Below are 17,909 nucleotides of genomic sequence, written 5' to 3' on the forward strand. Positions count from 1 at the left end.
AGAAATAAGTTACATAAGGAAAGCTGGTAGTGGAATGCAGAAGTCTAGGAAGTCGTCAAAAGAAAGGAGGAGTGCAGCAAAAAGTGGAAGAAAAAGACCGACCAGGCTAGGAAGGAATATTGGTTTGCTAATAAGCTAAGAAAGGAGTTGCAATAGAAAAGAATACGGCATCAGAGGCAGTCTACCAGCTTCTGGAAAGTGACGCATTAGGTGGTACAAAGAAACTATATCAGGTTGCAAGGCAAAGAAAGAAAGATAAAGAAGATAGTCCGACACCCTTCATAAGGGATGCCAGCAACAACCTGCTCACCAGTCCACAGGACATCAAAGGCAGATGGAAGGAATATTTCCAGCAGCTTCTGAATGAAGAAAACTGCACAGAAGCTGTACTGCCCCAGAAACAGCCTACTATGAGAGAAGAGGAGCCTACCCTAGAAGAAGTAAGAATAGCACTGACGAAAATGAAATCGGGGAAAGTAGCAGGCTCAGACAAGGTCACAGCAGATATGGTAAAGATGGTAGGTGAGATAGGGGAGAAATGGCTCCTGAGGGTACTCATAGCAGTGTGGAGAGAAAGGTGTATCCCAGATGACTGGAGAATAAGCATACTCATGACAGTGTACAAGAACAAAGGGGACATCCACAGCTGTGGGCAGTACAGAGGAATCAAACTCCTGTCACATTGCATGAAAGTTGTAGAGAGAGTGATTCATACAGATGTGCAGAGTAGTAGAATGTAAGATGGGCAGTTTGGATTCAGATCAGGGTGCAGCACAACTGACACATTGTTTTCAATGACACAAATAGTTGAGAAGAAAGCTAGAGATGAAGAAAGAGTCCAACTGGGCATTCTTAGACTTGGAGAAAGCATATGACAAGGTCCTAAGAAAATTGATCAGGGCAGTACTGCAGTGGTTTGAAGTCCCAGAAACATTGGTAGAATTAGTGCAGGCTATGTACAAGGACCCAATGGCTCAACAGTGTTTGGCCTCACAGAGGGCTCCCAGTGGGAGTGGGTGTACACCAGGGTTCATCAATGAGCCCACTTCTGTTCATACTGATGATGGACTACATTAGCAAACAGGTTGGAGGGGACAGATCAACAAATTTGCTGTATGTAGATGATGTGGCATTACAGGCAGACTCTGAGCAAGAACTCCAGCAAAGTATAGAGAAATGGAATGCAAACCTGAAGCACATGGGATGAAACTAAACACAGATAAGACAGTGGTAATGGCATCAAACTGGTGAAATCAGAAGAAGCTGAGAATTGAGATAGAAGGGAAGATAGTGGAACAGGTAAATTGGAATGAAGAGGTCAAAGCTAGAATCAGAGGGGCTACAGCCAGCTGGCACAATGTGTCAGGTGTATTACAGAAGAATGCCAAAGAAGTTGAAAAGTAAGGTGTACAAAATAGTGGAGCAGCCAATACTACTGTATGGTACAGAAACCTAGGCAGTAAAAGCAGAGCAGATGAAGAAGCTAGAGGTGATGGAAATGAAGTGCCTGTGAAGGGTGCTAGGATGCAGCCTGTGAGAGAAATGAAGAAATAGGGACATAAGAGCAGAAACTGAAGTAGCTCCAATTGCAGAAAAGATCAAAGAGAACAGATTATGGTGGTCCAGACACATGTGCAGAAAAACAGAAGACAATCTGGTGAAGAAGATTTGGGACAGACAGGAAGAAGGTAAGAGGAAATGAGGACATCCAGCAAAGAGGTGGATGGATTGTGTGAAAGAAGATCTGCGACAGTCAAGCATGAGTGCTGAAGAAGGCAGGAGTGTGGCATTGAATCGAGAGAGATGGCAACAGTTAACAAGATTCCCCGACCCCATGTAGAACATTGAAAAAAGGGGGTTGATGATGATGACTTCTTTTTAGTTTTGAAGTGGTAAAGAAAGCACAAAATATGGTACACAGAATTAAACTTTTATTGCCTGTAGTTTACAATAGAAAAGTTGGGGATAATTTTTGTATTCACCTGAAAACCTAGAAAAAAGATGTTAGGTCAATGTATAACAAAGGAGCTGGGAAGAATACATTTGTAGTAAGGCCTACTAAACTGGAAGAATTTTGAAAGGCGTATACAAATTACTAGTGAGGAAGTGCAACCACTTGGGAAGCTTCAGCTGCAGCCACAGCCAATCAAAAGGCTAATTCTGAAAACTTATGAAGATTAGTAGCAAGGAAGCATAATCAGTCAAAGTTTATGGCCAATTAAAAAACTAATATGAAAAACGGTCAGAAATGCTGCTGCTCCCACTCCATTTTGCTGAAATTGGGATAAAAGAGCAGTGCCTTAACCAGTATTGTTTTATCTCTATCTGATGAAGTCTGTAAGACAAAAGTGCTAATCCAAATAGTTTCTTTAAATGAGTACCAATTAAGGCAGCTTATTTATGAAGATTTGAAGGGATTGAATGCAAAAACTGTGGCTCTTTCATATAGACACTAAGATTCACTCTCCCTCCTGAGCCATAACCTGCTGTCAAGCTATTCCCATTAGCATTTATTTTGTCCAGCCTGACTAGAGCCTCCTGACTCCCACAGGTTATTTTAGCTTGTTTCTGGATGCTTTTACCATTTGGTACCTTTACTTTTTTGTCTGAGGCATTAATGACTTTGTAGTCATATTAAATTGTTTGGAGATAGTCATGGGGGTTGCAGTGAGCATTTGTGCTTAACAGTCTCGTACTTAACAGTCTGCTTGTGCATATGGGCTCTCTGCATGCATGTGTTGTTTTTGCAGTATCAGACTGCTTTCTGTTTAGAATATATGGATTCCGTGAATAGACTTAAAAAGACAAGTGCTATATCTTAAAAGGTTTTTCATTCCATCTGCTGAACCTCTTGTTAGCATAATGTAGAAGTTTAGTTTCATTATGCTTTGTCTTATTTTGTTTGTAGTTAAGAAAGAATGATTACAAAAGTGCACATAGTTTTTTTTTTCTTTATTTATATTTTCAGCATATGAAGAAGGAAGAAAGAGAGAGATACAAGCAGTTGCTGCTGCAGCTAATACCTCCAGAGTACAAGAAACAGCTTGCTTCAGCCCAGACACCAGCCTGTACCAGTGTAATAGACAGGTAATATATATATATATATATATATATATATATATATATATATATATATATATATATATATATTTTTTTTTTTTTTTGTTCACTATAGAGTTTGTAAACACATTTATATAGTGCATTTTCATTTTTATTTCTTAGAGAGAAAGATCCACAGAGTACTGTGAAGCAGTTACTGAATGGGAAGCCTGCTACTACTGTAAAGTTTTGTAAACAGACTCCACTGAAACAAGGAAAAGGTAGGTATTGTGATTTTACATACAGGCAGTACTAGGCACACTTACATGTACATCACCAAATTTGCATATAAACATAGATGTTGTGTAGTCCAATCTCACCTTCATTTTGAGTATGGGTTTGGAGCCAATCCTGTGCTCCAACTCTGCCGATTTATAAGCTCGAAGACTTCTGGTTGGCTTGTGGCTAAGCAGGTATCCCACAGTGCACCAGTACAAACCCCAGATCTCGTTTGCTGCGTCGACGAGTTCGGTTGTGCTTCTCTTGGCTCTGGCTAAGTGTTAACTTTTTTCTTTCTTATATTGCTTAAAATCTGTTCAGTGATGTAATTAGTGTAGTACAATAGTTGTATTAGTATTTGTTAGTGTAGGTCTACTAATTCTTAGGTAATTAGCTCCTTTGCACCCCTTGGTGCAAGCGTTGGCCTTGGGCCTGTTAGTGTGCTTTGTGGTATCCTGTGTACCAGTTTTAGATTTATTAGTGCTGATAGCTTGATAACGCTAGTGTTTTCTAATCTACAGTTTCGTAGGGCAGTTTGGTTCTGGTGGTTATCCGCTGGTGTTGATTCTTTACATTAGTGGAGTTCATTGTTCGAAACTCCGGTTTCAGCTTCCTCTGTTAATCTTTAGCAGAAAAGGGTTTTCTGTGTGTGTGATTTTTTGCTGGTCTGTTTAAGTTAGAAGACCTAGTCGTCCTTTTCCTTTCTGGCCTAGGCCGTTTTAGAGGACCTAGTCCTTGTGGTGTTTCTTCCTCCTTCAGGGCTAGGCCTGTTTAAGTTAGAGGACCTAGTCCTCCCTTTTACTTCTCTTCTGTTTTCGTCTGTGGGTTATGTCTAAAGAGGTTAAGGAGCACAAGCTGTCGGGCTTCAAGAAATGTATGAAGTGCTCCCAAAAATGCCATTGACGGATGGTCATGGTCTGTGTCTATTGCTTAGGGGCCATCAATTTGCAAGAAACTTGCTTGTTTTGTCATGCCTTCTCCCCTAGAGTGTTACAGGAGAGAAAGAACAAGCTAATTCTAAAGGGTCTTTTAAAGCCTTTTTTTGAGGAAGCCTTGTCTAGCTCTTCCTCCTCTTTCATGTCCACTAAGTCTGCTAAGTCTTAAGTCTTCGAAAAGACCTCCGGCACCGGCTGATGTCTCAGAGCCGCCTCCTAAAGTGGCATAATCTGCCTCATCAGCTCCACTGCCTTCGGAGCCGACTGAGAGCAGCATTGTGGTGACAGGGTTGGATCCTAGTTTGTCAGAGCCAATCACTGAATTTATGGAACCTACTATTCCTCCATGATCAAGATCCCCGACTATGCCCTCCAGGTCTTCCAGGAGCCTTTTGGAAGAAGATGTGGAGAGGGTGGTCCTGAGACCGCTGAAGTTGTCTGCTCTATCTAAATTATTGTCTGCTCCGACCCAGTTGGTTCTGGAGCCTATGGAACCCGTTATACCCTCTATTGTTATTCCTCCTCCGAGCCAAGCTGGTTTGTCATAGTCGGAGGGCTTGGTGCCATTGGTGGAACCCTCGGCTCCAGCTCCACTTGCAGTTGCTTTGGCAACGAGTTCTACTCTGACACTTTTGGTGTCGTCCATTGTGTCCAGGGGCCTTAGCTGTCCAGTCGGCACCGACAGGGAAGGTTGGAATCAGTTTTCTTTGGTTCCGAGTCTCTCTCTTGGCGCTTCGGCTAGGGTGAGTTCGGACCCTGCATCTATCTCGGAGCCGATAGCTCTGGCACCGATGGCATCCTCTGTCTCTTCGGAGCGGGAGAGATCCTCTGAGCCGGAGAGGTCGGCATTCGAGATTATGAGGAGCGTGCTGTCCAAGTCACCAGTTGCCACCAAGGGTACCAGCACTCTCTTCCCTAGAGCACCCACTTCCGTCTCAGCCCCTACTCTCCCCGGAGACAGCAAAGACCCTCAGTCACCACCAGCTGGTGGCCCCCACTCTTCCTTGACCTCCCCGGAATACCTTTCTGAGGAGCCCCCCAGGAAGAAGACATGCAAGAGGAAGCATGTTGACTCCCAGGATGAGTCTTTGACATCTGACACTGACCTCGAGAAGTCAGAAGGGTCCCCCAAGTTGTCCTCTGATGTCTCCTTCGTGGAAATTCTGGAGATCCTTAAGCAGAGGTGCGGCTGGCCCACTGTCAACCCTCCTGATGAGTCCGTGTACCTGAAGGCTTTCAGGTCTCAACCTGCCACCTCTTGGGTGTCTCCACCTTTTGACAAAACTGATGGATTTAGTTAGTCGAAAAATGTGGGATACTCTTGATGCCATGGAGCCAGCCCCTAGGAGACCCAACAAGTTTCTTTCTGCCCCTCCAGAGAAAGAATTTTTGTCCAAAGGTGTCCCCGTAGATGACATGGTGGCGGCGGCCACTAAGGAGCTTGCTGAGATGACTTCTGTCCATCCACCGAATAACGAGTCTCGAGAGATGGACAGGTACGGGAAGCCTGTCTTCAGTTCAGTGGCTTTTACTCTTCTATCGTTGAACTATCTCACTCACTTCACGAGATTATAGAGGGATCTTTTCAAGGAGTTAGGAGATTCTGTACAGGATACATGTACTGAGGATTTCTGCTCAGTAGTCCACCTTAAATTCTATTAACTCCTCCATGTGGCTTATTTCTGATGCAGCTGATGGAGCGAGTAGAGCAGCGGGTTCAGGAGTTGCCCTAAGGCGTCACTCCTGGATGCGCTTGTGTAATTTTGCAGAACTGTTCAAGTCCACTTTCACCAATGTCCCATTTGATGGTTCTTCATTGTTTGGAGCCAAGTTGAAGGACACACTCACTCTGTGTGAGCAAGAAGCAAAGATGCTTTTTGCCATGGGAGTATGTTTTAGTGTTCCCTCTAGACCATACCGTAAAGGTCAAAGGGGTGGTAAAATGTGGTTCAAGAAGTCCCAGAGGGTCTTTCCGGACACACAGGGTGAACCCTCCTTCAGAGGCAGAGGAGGAGGAGGAAATGGGAGACATCGCCCTAGAGGCAGGGGCAGTCCGCCATACCAACAAGGTCATGATTCCTTTTGGGGACGGCCTTATCAGCGTTCCTGATATGGGGCCCGACTGCATTTCTCTGGGGCCTGTCGGGGGTCGCATTTCTTTGTATCCAGAAGCCTGGCTAAGTATAACCCAAGACAAGTGGGTACAAAGAGGTGTTATTAGAGGCTATATCATAGCCTTTTTTCCCTTCCACCATTTATTCCCAAGAAGATCCCAGATGTACCACCCAATCTCAGGGATCAGGCAACTGTGGAGATCAACAAATTGCTCTGAGTCATTCAGTCTGTCCCAGCAGACCAGATAGGATCTGGAAATTACTCCAGGTTCTTTTTAGTCCCAAAACGAACAGGAGACTGGAGGCCAATATTGAACCTCAGCAGATTAAAAGAATCCGTGAGGAAGGACAAGATGTTCTTCATTCCACATTGCTGCAGTCCTAACCATTGGGTAGTCCGCTGTCCCAGTCGGCCCGAATACCAAAGTATATGGCTGACGTCGGTCAAGGCGCATTAGACTGACGTCAGTACGTCAGGGTACTAATGCGCATGACCGACGTCATATCCTCAGTCTTTTTTGCCGCATGGTCCGATGCAGAAGCAGTTTTGCGAGTGCAGGTTGGCGTTCTGAAAATTTCTGAAGTCAGAGTTTCAGACCGAATCAAAGTTGGCTAAGTACCCCGTTGGGGAATATTTTGGTTTTTCTTGCCTCAGTATTTAACCGGATGTCAGAAAAGGTGAATAACTGTATTTCTTGTGGGAAACAGATACCTCATAGGGATTACCATACTTTGTGTATACCTTGTTTAGGGCCTGAGCACGACGTTGTTGGATGCCGCTCTTGTGCTAGATTTAACAAACGCACTATTAAGAGAAGGTTAGACTGTGTCAGGTTAGTTTTTGGGAAGCGTTGTAATTATAAAATGCCGTCGGATGCTCCGACGCCCGCTTCGTCCAAAAAGCGCAAGGACAAAGCAGCAAAGCCTAGAGTGGAAGAACCGACAGTCCCGGACGTCGGTTCTTTAGAAGGCTCAGTGGAGCCGGAGATTCTGCCAGGAGTTTCTTTGGAGTCTCAGGGAGAGACTTTACTGTTACAGGATGTTTCCTCTCAGGAGGTGGGCCAGGCTGAAGGGGCTTCTCAGGTGGCTGTTCTACCCTCTCTTCCTAAGGTGGTTAGAGCCTCCCCTTCTGTTTCCAAGGCTTCTTTGAGAGGCAGGCCAGGTTTAACTTCAGTGGGGGTTTCTCCTAGTTCTTCAGGGTCTTTGCCTAAGAAACATATGCTTAAAATGGCAGAGGATTTGATTACTATGATTAGAGGTTCTATGCCCCCTCCTGATAAGAGGCCTAGGGTGGAACCTGAGTTTGAGAGTTTTGAGCAGTGTTCGGAGGCTTCTGAGTCTTCAGCTGAAGACTTGCAGGAGTATCCTCCTTATTCAGATTCTGATGTGGATGATTCTACTCCTTCAGCTTCTCCTCCTGAGGATTTTTCATTTTCAGAGACTCTGCATTCCATGAGGGAGCATTTTAAATGGGAAGGTCAAGATTTCTCTGATTCCAGGAAGAGGCTTAGGGAATTCTTGTTTTACCCCAGCATAGGCCTTTAGCTATACCTCCTGTTCTGAATGTGGTGGAAGATGTTTTTGCAGAGGCTTCCCTGAATCCTGATTCTTTGCCTCCTGCCCCGGTTAAACCGGATAGGTACTATAGGGTGCCTGAAGCTCATAAGTATCTTTTTAAGAGTCCTAGGGCAGACCCGGAAACTGTCTCTCAGGGGCCTAAAGGTGTAAAGGCTTCTGTTGTTAAAAATCCTGTTCCTCCTGATAAAGAGGCAAGGGCTTTGGATAGATGGGGAAAGAAAGTGTATACTTCTTCCACTTTAGCCATGAGGGCTTTGAATTGTCAGTTTCACATGTTAAAATATCAAAATTATCTCCTTTCACAATTGAAGTCTAAGGTGGTTGCTCTGGCAGAAGGTATTGAGTGTAAAGAGTTGCAGGATTTAGTTCATGTGTCTGAACAGGTGGGTAAGCATTCCTTGCAATGTGGTTTTGATGCTGTGCAGGCCTCCTCGAGGGTGGCTGCCACTGGTTCTGTTCTTCGTAGGCACGCCTGGTTGAGGGATCAGAATTTAGCTGAGCATGTTAAGACAAGGATTTTGGATGCTCCTTTACAGTCTGATGTGTTGTTTGGTTCGCCTGTGGAAGCAGTTTTAAAGAAAATGGAGGACAAGGCTAAGTCTATGCAAACTGTTAAAGATTTTTTGCAGGTGCAGCCTCCGAAGTTTAGTAGAAATTGGCCTACTAAGGGATGGACATATCCTGCTTATGATTCCCAGTCTAGGGGTAGGTCTAGACGTGGTAGGGGCAGAGCTCAAGGTTCTTTTAGGCCTAGAACAGGGAGTTCTCCTGCTCAGACTTCTGGTGAGGGCAGGGGTCAGTCCTTTCGTAAACAGACCCAATGACCTACCTTTTCAGCTGCCAGTACATTCTCGTTTGGCAGCACCTTTGGGAGGAAGGCTGGCTCTTTTCAAAGAAAATTGGGATTTAATTACCCAAGACAGATGGGTTTTGGATATCATTCACCACGGTTACAGGTTTTATTTCCATACCTTGCCTCCTTTCAAAGGCATGCCAGACATTCCTCCTCTACAAAGAAAAGAGGCTCACAAGCAAATTTCTCTGTTACTCCAAATAGGGGCCATTCAGCTAGTTCCTGTGCCAGAAAGGGGCCTAGGATTTTATTCTCGCCTGTTCCTAGTACCAAAGAAGGGGAACATGTGGAGACCAATTTTGGATTTATCTATCCTCAACACTTATCTGGACATTCCCAAGTTCAAAATGTTGACGTTACAACAGCTTTTACCTCTGCTGGGCAAAGATCACTGGATGGTAACTTTAGATCTCAAGGAAGCTTACCTTCATGTGCCTATCAGACTAAGTTGCAGGAAGTATCTGCGTTTTCGAGCTGGAAATTCTCATTATCAGTTCTCTGCATTGCCCTTTGGCTTATCTACTGCGCCCAGAGTATTCACAAAGGTTCTGGCTCCAGTGATAGCATACTTCAGGCTAAAAGGAATTCAAATCTATCCTTACTTGGACGACTGCCTGATTCTGGCTCAAGAAAAGGAAGATCTTTTACAGCATTTGGAATATGTGATAGCAGTGCTAAGATGCCTAGGGTATTCTGTGAACGAAATAAAGTCCAGTCTAGTACCCTCTCAAGACATGTGCTTTCTGGGTGTGAGACTGAATACAGCAGCCCAGATGGCCTTTTTAACCCCGGACAAACAAAAGAATCTTTCCATTTACTTCCATCAACTATCTCTTCAGTCCGGGCTGACTGCAAGGACAGTCCTTCAAGCCTTAGGGTTCATGGCATCTTGTATTCTGGTGCTTCCCAATGCCAAACTGCATATGAGGAAGCTGCAATGGTATCTCAAAATGTATGGACACAGCACTGCCAGGATTTGGACACTGTCATTCAAATAATACCTTGCATTCAACAGGAATTTTTGTGGTGGGCTCAGGAATGTCACCTAAACAAGGGACTCTCTGTGACCCGGCCAGAGGCGAGTCAGATTCTAACGACAGATGCCTCAGACATTGCTTGGGGAGCTCATCTAAATGGAAAGTGGATACAAGACAAGTGGCCTGCCAGACTACAGCATCTACATATCAACATGAAGGAGATGTTAGCAGTCCAGTTTGCATTAATGGCTTTCAAGGAGTTACTTCTTCCAGGGCAGGTGTTGATTCTAACAGACAACACAACTGTCATGTGGTACATCAACAAACAAGGGGAACACATTCTTACCCGTTGTGCAGACAAGCAATGATTTTATGGGAGACTGCGCTCAGCTTGCAACTAACTCTTCAGGCAAGGTTTCTGCCGGAGCACAGAACTCCTTAGCAGATGTGTTAAGCAGACAAATCATGGATCCCCACGAGTGGAAACTGGATCTTCATGTATTTCAGAAATTGACAGTGTCATGGGGAACTCCAGACATAGATCTGTTCGCTTCTCCACTAAACCACCAGCTGCCAAAGTTTTGCACAAAGAGGTTTCATCACACAGCCTGGAAAGTGGATGCTCTTTCTTTCAGTTGGAAAAATCTTCATGTGTATGCCTTTCCACCTCTGCCTCTTCTCCCAAAGGTGCTCCTAAAGGTCAGACAAGACAAGCCAAGGATGATTTTAATAGCTCCAGATTGGCCTCGGCAACACTGGTACCCATTACTGAGGAGTCTGGTAAGGAAGCCTCCATGGCCTTTACCTTTGATTCCACACCTGTTGTCTCAGAGGGACGGTCACCTGCTCAATGTCAAGCTTCACTCTCTTCATCTAACAGCCTGGCATATTCTGTTTTGAAGCACAGCAGGTCTCAACTTCCTCAACAAGTTTTAAATGTGATTATGGAAGCCAGAAGACCTAGTACAAGGAAAGTGTGCATGAAAAATGGAAGAGATTTTTATTTTGGAGTGCAGCAAGAAATTTGGAGATTTCTGAGCCTAATTTGAGTGTGGCTCTTCAATATCTTACTGAGTTATTGGACAAAGGTTTGTCTTTCTCTTCCATTAAGATTCATGCTGCAGCAATTTCAGCTCACTATGATTGTGACCCACCATTGTTTTCGCATCCTTTGTTCAAGCAATTTCTTAGAGGGGCAAAGAATATAAGGCCCCACGAGAGCTCCTACTCCTGCTTGGGATCTCAATTTTGTGTTGGAGAAACTTACTCTACAACCTTTTGAGCCTCTTGGCTACTGCTGAATTGAAATACTTGTCATGGAAGACAGCTTTTTGTTGGCCATTACTTCTGCAAGAAGGGTTTCTGAATTGCAGGCCCTTATGGCGGTAGAGCCTTTTTGATTTTCCATAAGGATAGGGTATCATTACGCACTAATCCTTCCTTTATGCCTAAGGTGGTTTCTAGTGTGGCTTTAAACCAAACTATTCATTTGCCTACTTTTATGCAGATCCCCAAAATAAGGGGAAAAGATTTTGCACACTTTAGATGTACACAGGCAATTGCGTTATTATTTAAGCAGGACTAAGGATTTTAGGCAGTCTCAGCAGTTGTTTGTTTCTTTTGCTTTGAGTTCTCAGGGCAAGCCTGTGTCAAAACAAACTATTTCTAAGTGGATTGGGTTTTGCATTGCATTTTGTTATTCCCATCATGGCAAGGAGATTCCAGCTGGGATTAGGCCTCATTCCACTAGGGCTACTGCCACTTCAACAGCATTTCTAAGGGGTGGCAACTAAGGATATTTTGGAGGCAGCTACTTGGAGTTCAGTGCATACTTTCTCTAAGCATTATCACCTTCCTCTCTACTCTAAATCTAGGGCTGGTTTTGCCACAGCTATTTTGCAAGGCATGTTGACAGCTCCTGCTTCCTTATGATTTGCCAGCCTCCCTTACCTCTGCTTTGGGATTCTACCCAATGGTTAGGACTGCAGCAATGTGGAATGAAGAACATAGTACAGTTTTGTACCTACCATAAATGTAGATGTTCGAGGATCCACATTGCTGCAGTCCAATTTACCCTCCCTCCTTCCCCTCTGTGTTTAGGGGTGGTTGTGTAGGTGAGGTTATACTTTTGTAATTTTGTATATATTGTACATATTTTTGGTGCAGGAATGTTTGGGGTTTTTTGGTTTTGGCCTTGTCTTTTTAGGGTCTTCTGACATCTGGGGCAAGAAAAGACTGAGGATATGACGTCGGGCATGCGCATTAGTACCCTGACGTACTGACGTCAGTCTAATGCGCCTTGACCGACGTCAGCCATATACTTTGGTATTCGGGCCGACTGGGACAGCGGACTACCCAATGGTTAGGACTGCAGCAATGTGGATCCTCGAACATCTACATTTATGGTAGGTACAAAACTGTACTTTTTGGATGGTAACACTGCAGTTGATACTCCCTTTGTTAGGGAAAGACTATTGGATGTGCTCAGTAGATCTCCAGGATGCCTACTACCATATAAAAATGGACAAGGCATCCAGGAGCCATCTACGCTTCCGGCTGGGAGCCAGTTACTTGTCAGATGTCCTTCAAGAATGCAACTGCAGTCATAACATATGGGTTGTCCTGCCTCAGGCAGCCCTCGGTCGGCCGGATTCCAAAGTCTGGGTCTGACTTCGGCTGATGTCGCATTTCTCTCCGACGTCAAAACGGCTGGAGTACATAAGCATCAGCCGACGCCATTTTCTTCAGTCTTTCTTGCCGCGCGGTGCCCGAAGCAGAAGCAGTTCGCAAGTGCCGGTCGGTCAGCTCCTGTATTCTTCGATTCCGAAGTCATCAAAAAAAGCTAAGTACCCCATTGGGGACCTTTTCTTGCCTCAGCCGATGTCAGAAATTACTGAAAAAATTAACAATTGTCTTTCTTGTGGTAAACAAATACCTCATAAGGATTTCCACTCTTACTGTCTTCCTTGCCTTGGCCCAGACCACGACGTCTCGGCCTGTGTAGCCTGTGCTCGTTTCAACAAGCGCACTCTCAGGCGCCGGGCGGAGTTCGCTGAAGATTTTTTCGGCAAAAAATTTGCCTATACAATGCCGTCGGAGCTTCCGACATCGCAAACTCCCAAGAAACGAAAAGACCGGGACCGACATCCTCGGCCCGCGTCTACCTCCGACTCCACGCCTAAACCTACTGCGAGTGCTCTGGTTCCCCCTGAGATGGTTTTCCCACCGCTCCGAACCGAAGACACCGCATTACCGACGACTCCGATTCCAGATATCACTCCGCCAGTTATTGATTTTCCTCCGGATACTGAAACCGAGGAAATGCCCGAGACCATTGCTGTAGATAAGGTCACTCCTGCACGTGGAGCTGCCAGGCCTCCTTTGGCCATGTCTATTAAGGCCTACACTAGGGCTAAGGTGGCCAGCAAGACCAAGTATCTTTCTGCTAAAGCCTTACCTCAGCCTACTCCAGAGACACAAATTATGACTATGGCTGCTGATTTAATTGCTATGATTAGAGGTTCACAGGCCCATCCTGAGAGAGGACCCCAGCCTCCTTCTGATAAAAGGCCCCGGGTTGAACCCTCTGACCCTATTCCTTCAGATGAAGATTCTGAGGACTCTGTCCACTCTGATGGCCAGGAAGAGCTCTTCCAGACCTATGAGGACTCGGATGCAGAGGATTCCATCCCCTCGGCCTCCCCTCCTGAGGATATTTCTTTTGGGGAAGTTCTGCATACCATGAGGGAACATTTCAAGTGGCAAGGCCAGGAATATTCTGATTCCAGAAAGCGCCTTCGGACTTTCCTTAAAAAGCCCCAGCACAGGCCCTTAGCTATTCCTCCTGTGCTTGATGTTTTGGATGATTTATATTCTGACTCTAGTGTTACCCCTGACTCTCTCCCTCCTGCCCCAGCCAAGCTAGACAGGTATTACAGGGTCCCAGAAACACATTCCCATTTATTCAGGGCCCATACTGCTGATTTGGAAACTATTTCCCAGAGACCTAAAGGTGTTTCAGCTTCCACCTCTAAAAATCCTTTGCCCTCCAGCAGGGAAGCTAGGTCATTAGAGAGATGGGGTAAAAAGGTTTACACCTCCACTACTTTATCTATGAGAGCTTTGAATTGTCTTTTTCATATGTTACAATATCAGGATTTCCTGTTAGAAGATTTACAGAAAACATTGGCCTCTCCTGATCCTTTAGACAGGAAGTCTTTGCAGGAAGCTGTACATAACTCTCAGCAAGTAAGCAATCACTTCCTGCAGTGTGGATATGATGCACTGGAAGCTTCATGTAGGGCAGCTATGACAGGGGCAGTCATTCGTAGACATGCATGGTTAAAAGATCAACCTCTACCAGATCATGTAAAGGCAAAACTTCTGGATGCACCTTTGGAAAAGAACAAGCTTTTTGGTGCTAATGCTAAGGATGTGTTAAAGTCCATCGAGGAAAAAGCAAAATCAGTTCAGACGGTGAAAGATTTCCTCCAGGTTCAACCCCCCAGATTCAGTAGGAATTGGCCTTCAAAAAACTGGTCCTTTCCTAATCCTGAAAAGTTTCAAAGGGGTAAAAACAGACGTAGCCGAGGAAGAGGACAATACAGAGGTCCTTACAGGGGACGACAATGGCAGCCAGCAAACCAAAGAAGTGACACAGGGGTTTCACCTGCCCCACAACCACAATCTCAATGACTTTCCTCTACTTCCGCCTACCAGGGAACAAATAGAAGCTCCCTTGGGCGGGAAATTATCTCTGTTTGCAGACAATTGGCACAGACTGACAAAGGACAAATGGATTTTGGATATTATAGACCGAGGTTAGAGGTTCCACTTTCATACCTTACCAAGAAAACAAGGCATGCCAAACTTACCACAAAACCAGAGGGCAGAGGCTATCAAGCAAATCTCTCTGCTGACTCGGATGAAAGCAATAGAAAGAGTTCCACAACAAGAACAAGGCCAGGGGTTTTACTCAAGACTGTTCCTTGTTCCAAGAAAAGAATCTCAATGGAGACCAATACTGGATTTGTCCGCATTAAACACCTTTCTCATAGTACCAAAGTTCAAAATGCTGACTCTACAGCAACTCCTTCTCATGCTGGGCAAGGGGTCTTGGCTGATTACTCTGGACCTCAAGGAGGCATACCTGCATGTCCCTATCAGACACAGCTGCAGAAGTTACCTCAGATTTCTTGCAGGGCCAGAGCATTATCAATTCTCAGCATTGCCATTTGGCTTATCTACTGCGCCCAGAGTATTCACAAAATGCCTGGCTTCAGTAATTGCTCATTGCAGGCTCCAGTGGATCCAAATTTACCCGTACCTGGACGACTGCCTCATACAAGCGGACGACAAATTGATGTTGACAAAAAACTTGGACTATGTCATACGATTACTTCAAGCTGTGGGATACACAGTCAACTTCCAAAAGTCAAGACTTCAGCCATCCCAGCAAATAATCGTCTTAGGAGCCAAATTAGACACAGCCTCTCAAATGGCTTACCTAACAGAAGACAAGCAAGAGAAGTTAACTCATTATTTCAAAGGTTTGGCAAAACTCACCCAGATAACTGCAAGGAGATTACTACAGGCCCTAGGTTACATGGCATCCTGCATTCTCCTGGTTCCATTAGCAGGACTACACATGTGGAAGCTTCAATGGTACCTAAAAAGCCTATGGTCTCAGCACAGCAACAACTTGGAGACAACCATACCGCTCATTCCATGCCTACAAAAGGAATTCCTATGGTGGGCCTCGGTAAGCCAGGCAAACACAGGTATGTCATTCAAAAAACCACAGATAACACAGACCATAACCACAGACGCCTCAGACCTTGGATGGGGGGCGCACATGGAAGGCAGGTGTATACAATGACAATGGTCTCCAAAGGAAACACATCTGCACATAAACCAAAAGGAAATGCTGGCAGTAATACATGCCATCGAGGCCTTTCAACACCAACTTCAGCAAGGCCATTTACTGATACGGACAGACAACACCACTGTGATGTGGTATATAAACAAGCAAGGGGGCACCCATTCTTACCCCCTTTGCAGACTGACAATGAATCTTTGGGAAAAATCACTGAGCCTAAACATTCAGTTACAATCCCAGTTTGTTCCAGGCAAAGACAATGTGCTGGCGGACAGCCTAAGCAGGAATTTCACAGATCCACACGAGTGGAGGTTACATCCAAAGATCTTCACACAGCTCACTTCGACATGGGGCAGGCCAGAAGTAGACCTATTTGCCTCTCACCTCAACCATCATCTACAAAAATTCTGCTCAAGGACATACCATCAACAAGCTTGGAAAATAGATGCTCTCTCATTCAAATGGAACTCCCTAAAAATCTATGCATTCCCACCTCTGCCACTGATGACCTCAGTATTACTAAAGATCAAAGCAGAGAGACCCAAGGGGATCCTAATAGCTCCGGACTGGCCAAGACAACACTGGTATCCACTACTACGGAGCATATGTCACACCAAGAAGTGGGCCCTTCCCCAATGGCCTCTACTTTTGACTCAACACAACTTCAAAACAGTGCATCCAAACCTTCAGACACTGCAGCTAACAGCCTGGGAGATCCCATGAATAATCTCAACCTATCTCTCTCCAAGGAAGTTCAGCGGATACTAACAGAGGCTCGAAGACCATCCACCAGAAAGGTTTACTTAGCAAAATGGAAGAGATTCAGCATTTGGAATACCAGCAAGGGACATGATGCATCATTATTGAACATCCCACTCATCCTGGAATATTTGGCAGATATGCTAAAGAATGGACTTTCATATTCTTCCATAAAGATACATGCATCAGCTATTTCAGCTAGATATAACACTGATCCGCCTGTCTTTTCACATCCTTTGCTAAGGCAATTCCTCAGGGGAATCAAGAATTTTAAACCACCAAGAAAGGCTCCAGTGCCAGCCTGGGACCTCAATTTTGTCCTAGAAAAACTGACTCTACCTCCATTTGAGCCAGCAGCTTCAGTTGACTTGCAAGTTCTCTCATGGAAGACAGCTTTCCTGTTGGCAATTACCTCAGCAAGAAGGGTTTCGGAACTACAGGCCCTAATGGCAATACCACCGTTCATAATTTTCCACAGAGACAGGGTTTCATTAAGGACCAACCCTACTTTTATGCCAAAGGTGGTATCTAGGGTTTCTTTAAATCAAGCTATTCATCTGCCTGCTTTCTTCCCCAATCCTGAGAATAAGGGGGAAAGACTGTTACATACCTTGGACATTCACAGACAACTTCGATACTACCTGGACAGAACCAAGACCAGTAGAAAGTCTGACCAACTTTTTGTGGCTTACGCCCCTGCAGTCGAAGGAAAAGCAATTTCAAAACAGACTATTTCAAAATGGATTGGACATTGCATCAGATTCTGTTATTCCTTTCATGGAAAGACTGTTCCAGCCAATGTCAGACCACATTCCACCAGAGCTACAGCCACCTCTATAGCATTCTTAAGAGGGGTGCCTACTAAGGACATTCTAGAAGCTGCTACATGGAGCTCCGTGCATACATTCTCCAAACACTACAATCTCCCTTTATACTCCAGATACAGAGCAGGCTTTGCTTCGGCAGTCCTGCAGGGTTTGATTGCCACACCATCTTTTTCCTAGAGCATTCCTCCTCCCCCAGCTAAGCTATGGTATTCTACCCATATGTTATGACTGCAGTTGCATTCCTGAAGGACATAGTACAGTTTTGTACCTACCATAAATGTAGATGTCCGATAGATATGCAACTGCAGTCGGATTTTCCCTCCCTCCATACCCCTCTATGCCTAGGGTCCACTCCTATCCCTGTTTCTCTTAGCTGGGGATATCTGTTATGGTGTATCTGTTTATTGCATATTTATTTGTCTGGAATCCTGTTTTTGTCTTCCAATTTGATTTCAGCCTTCCTTGGAAGGCACCTGGCATCTGGGGCAAGAAACACTGAAGAAAATGGCGTCGGCTGATGCTTATGTACTCCAGCCGCTCTGACGTCGGAGAGAAATGCGACATCAGCCGACGTCGGACCCAGACTTTGGAATCTGGCCGACCGAGGGCTGCCTGAGGCAGGACAACCCATATGTTATGACTGCAGTTGCATATCTATCGGACATCTACA

At 45.0% G+C, this 17,909-nt stretch overlaps 1 protein-coding gene across 3 annotated transcripts in view; it reads left to right on the plus strand.

Annotated features, from left to right (window-relative positions):
- Window positions 1-17,909, plus strand: part of LOC122793043 (sentrin-specific protease 2-like) — a 1,342,091-nt gene that overhangs the window by 290,384 nt on the left and 1,033,798 nt on the right. For all 3 annotated transcript variants that reach the window (XM_044060712.1, XM_044060713.1, XM_044060715.1), the window contains 2 exons: window positions 2,969-3,087; window positions 3,223-3,320. In XM_044060712.1, the coding sequence (XP_043916647.1) occupies window positions 2,969-3,087; window positions 3,223-3,320 (217 nt within the window). The remainder of the gene's footprint in view (window positions 1-2,968; window positions 3,088-3,222; window positions 3,321-17,909) is intronic.

Source organism: Protopterus annectens, chromosome 2.part0 (assembly GCF_019279795.1).
Source record: "Protopterus annectens isolate FY-2018-M chromosome 2.part0, PAN1.0, whole genome shotgun sequence".
Taxonomy (NCBI): Eukaryota; Metazoa; Chordata; order Ceratodontiformes; family Protopteridae; genus Protopterus; species Protopterus annectens.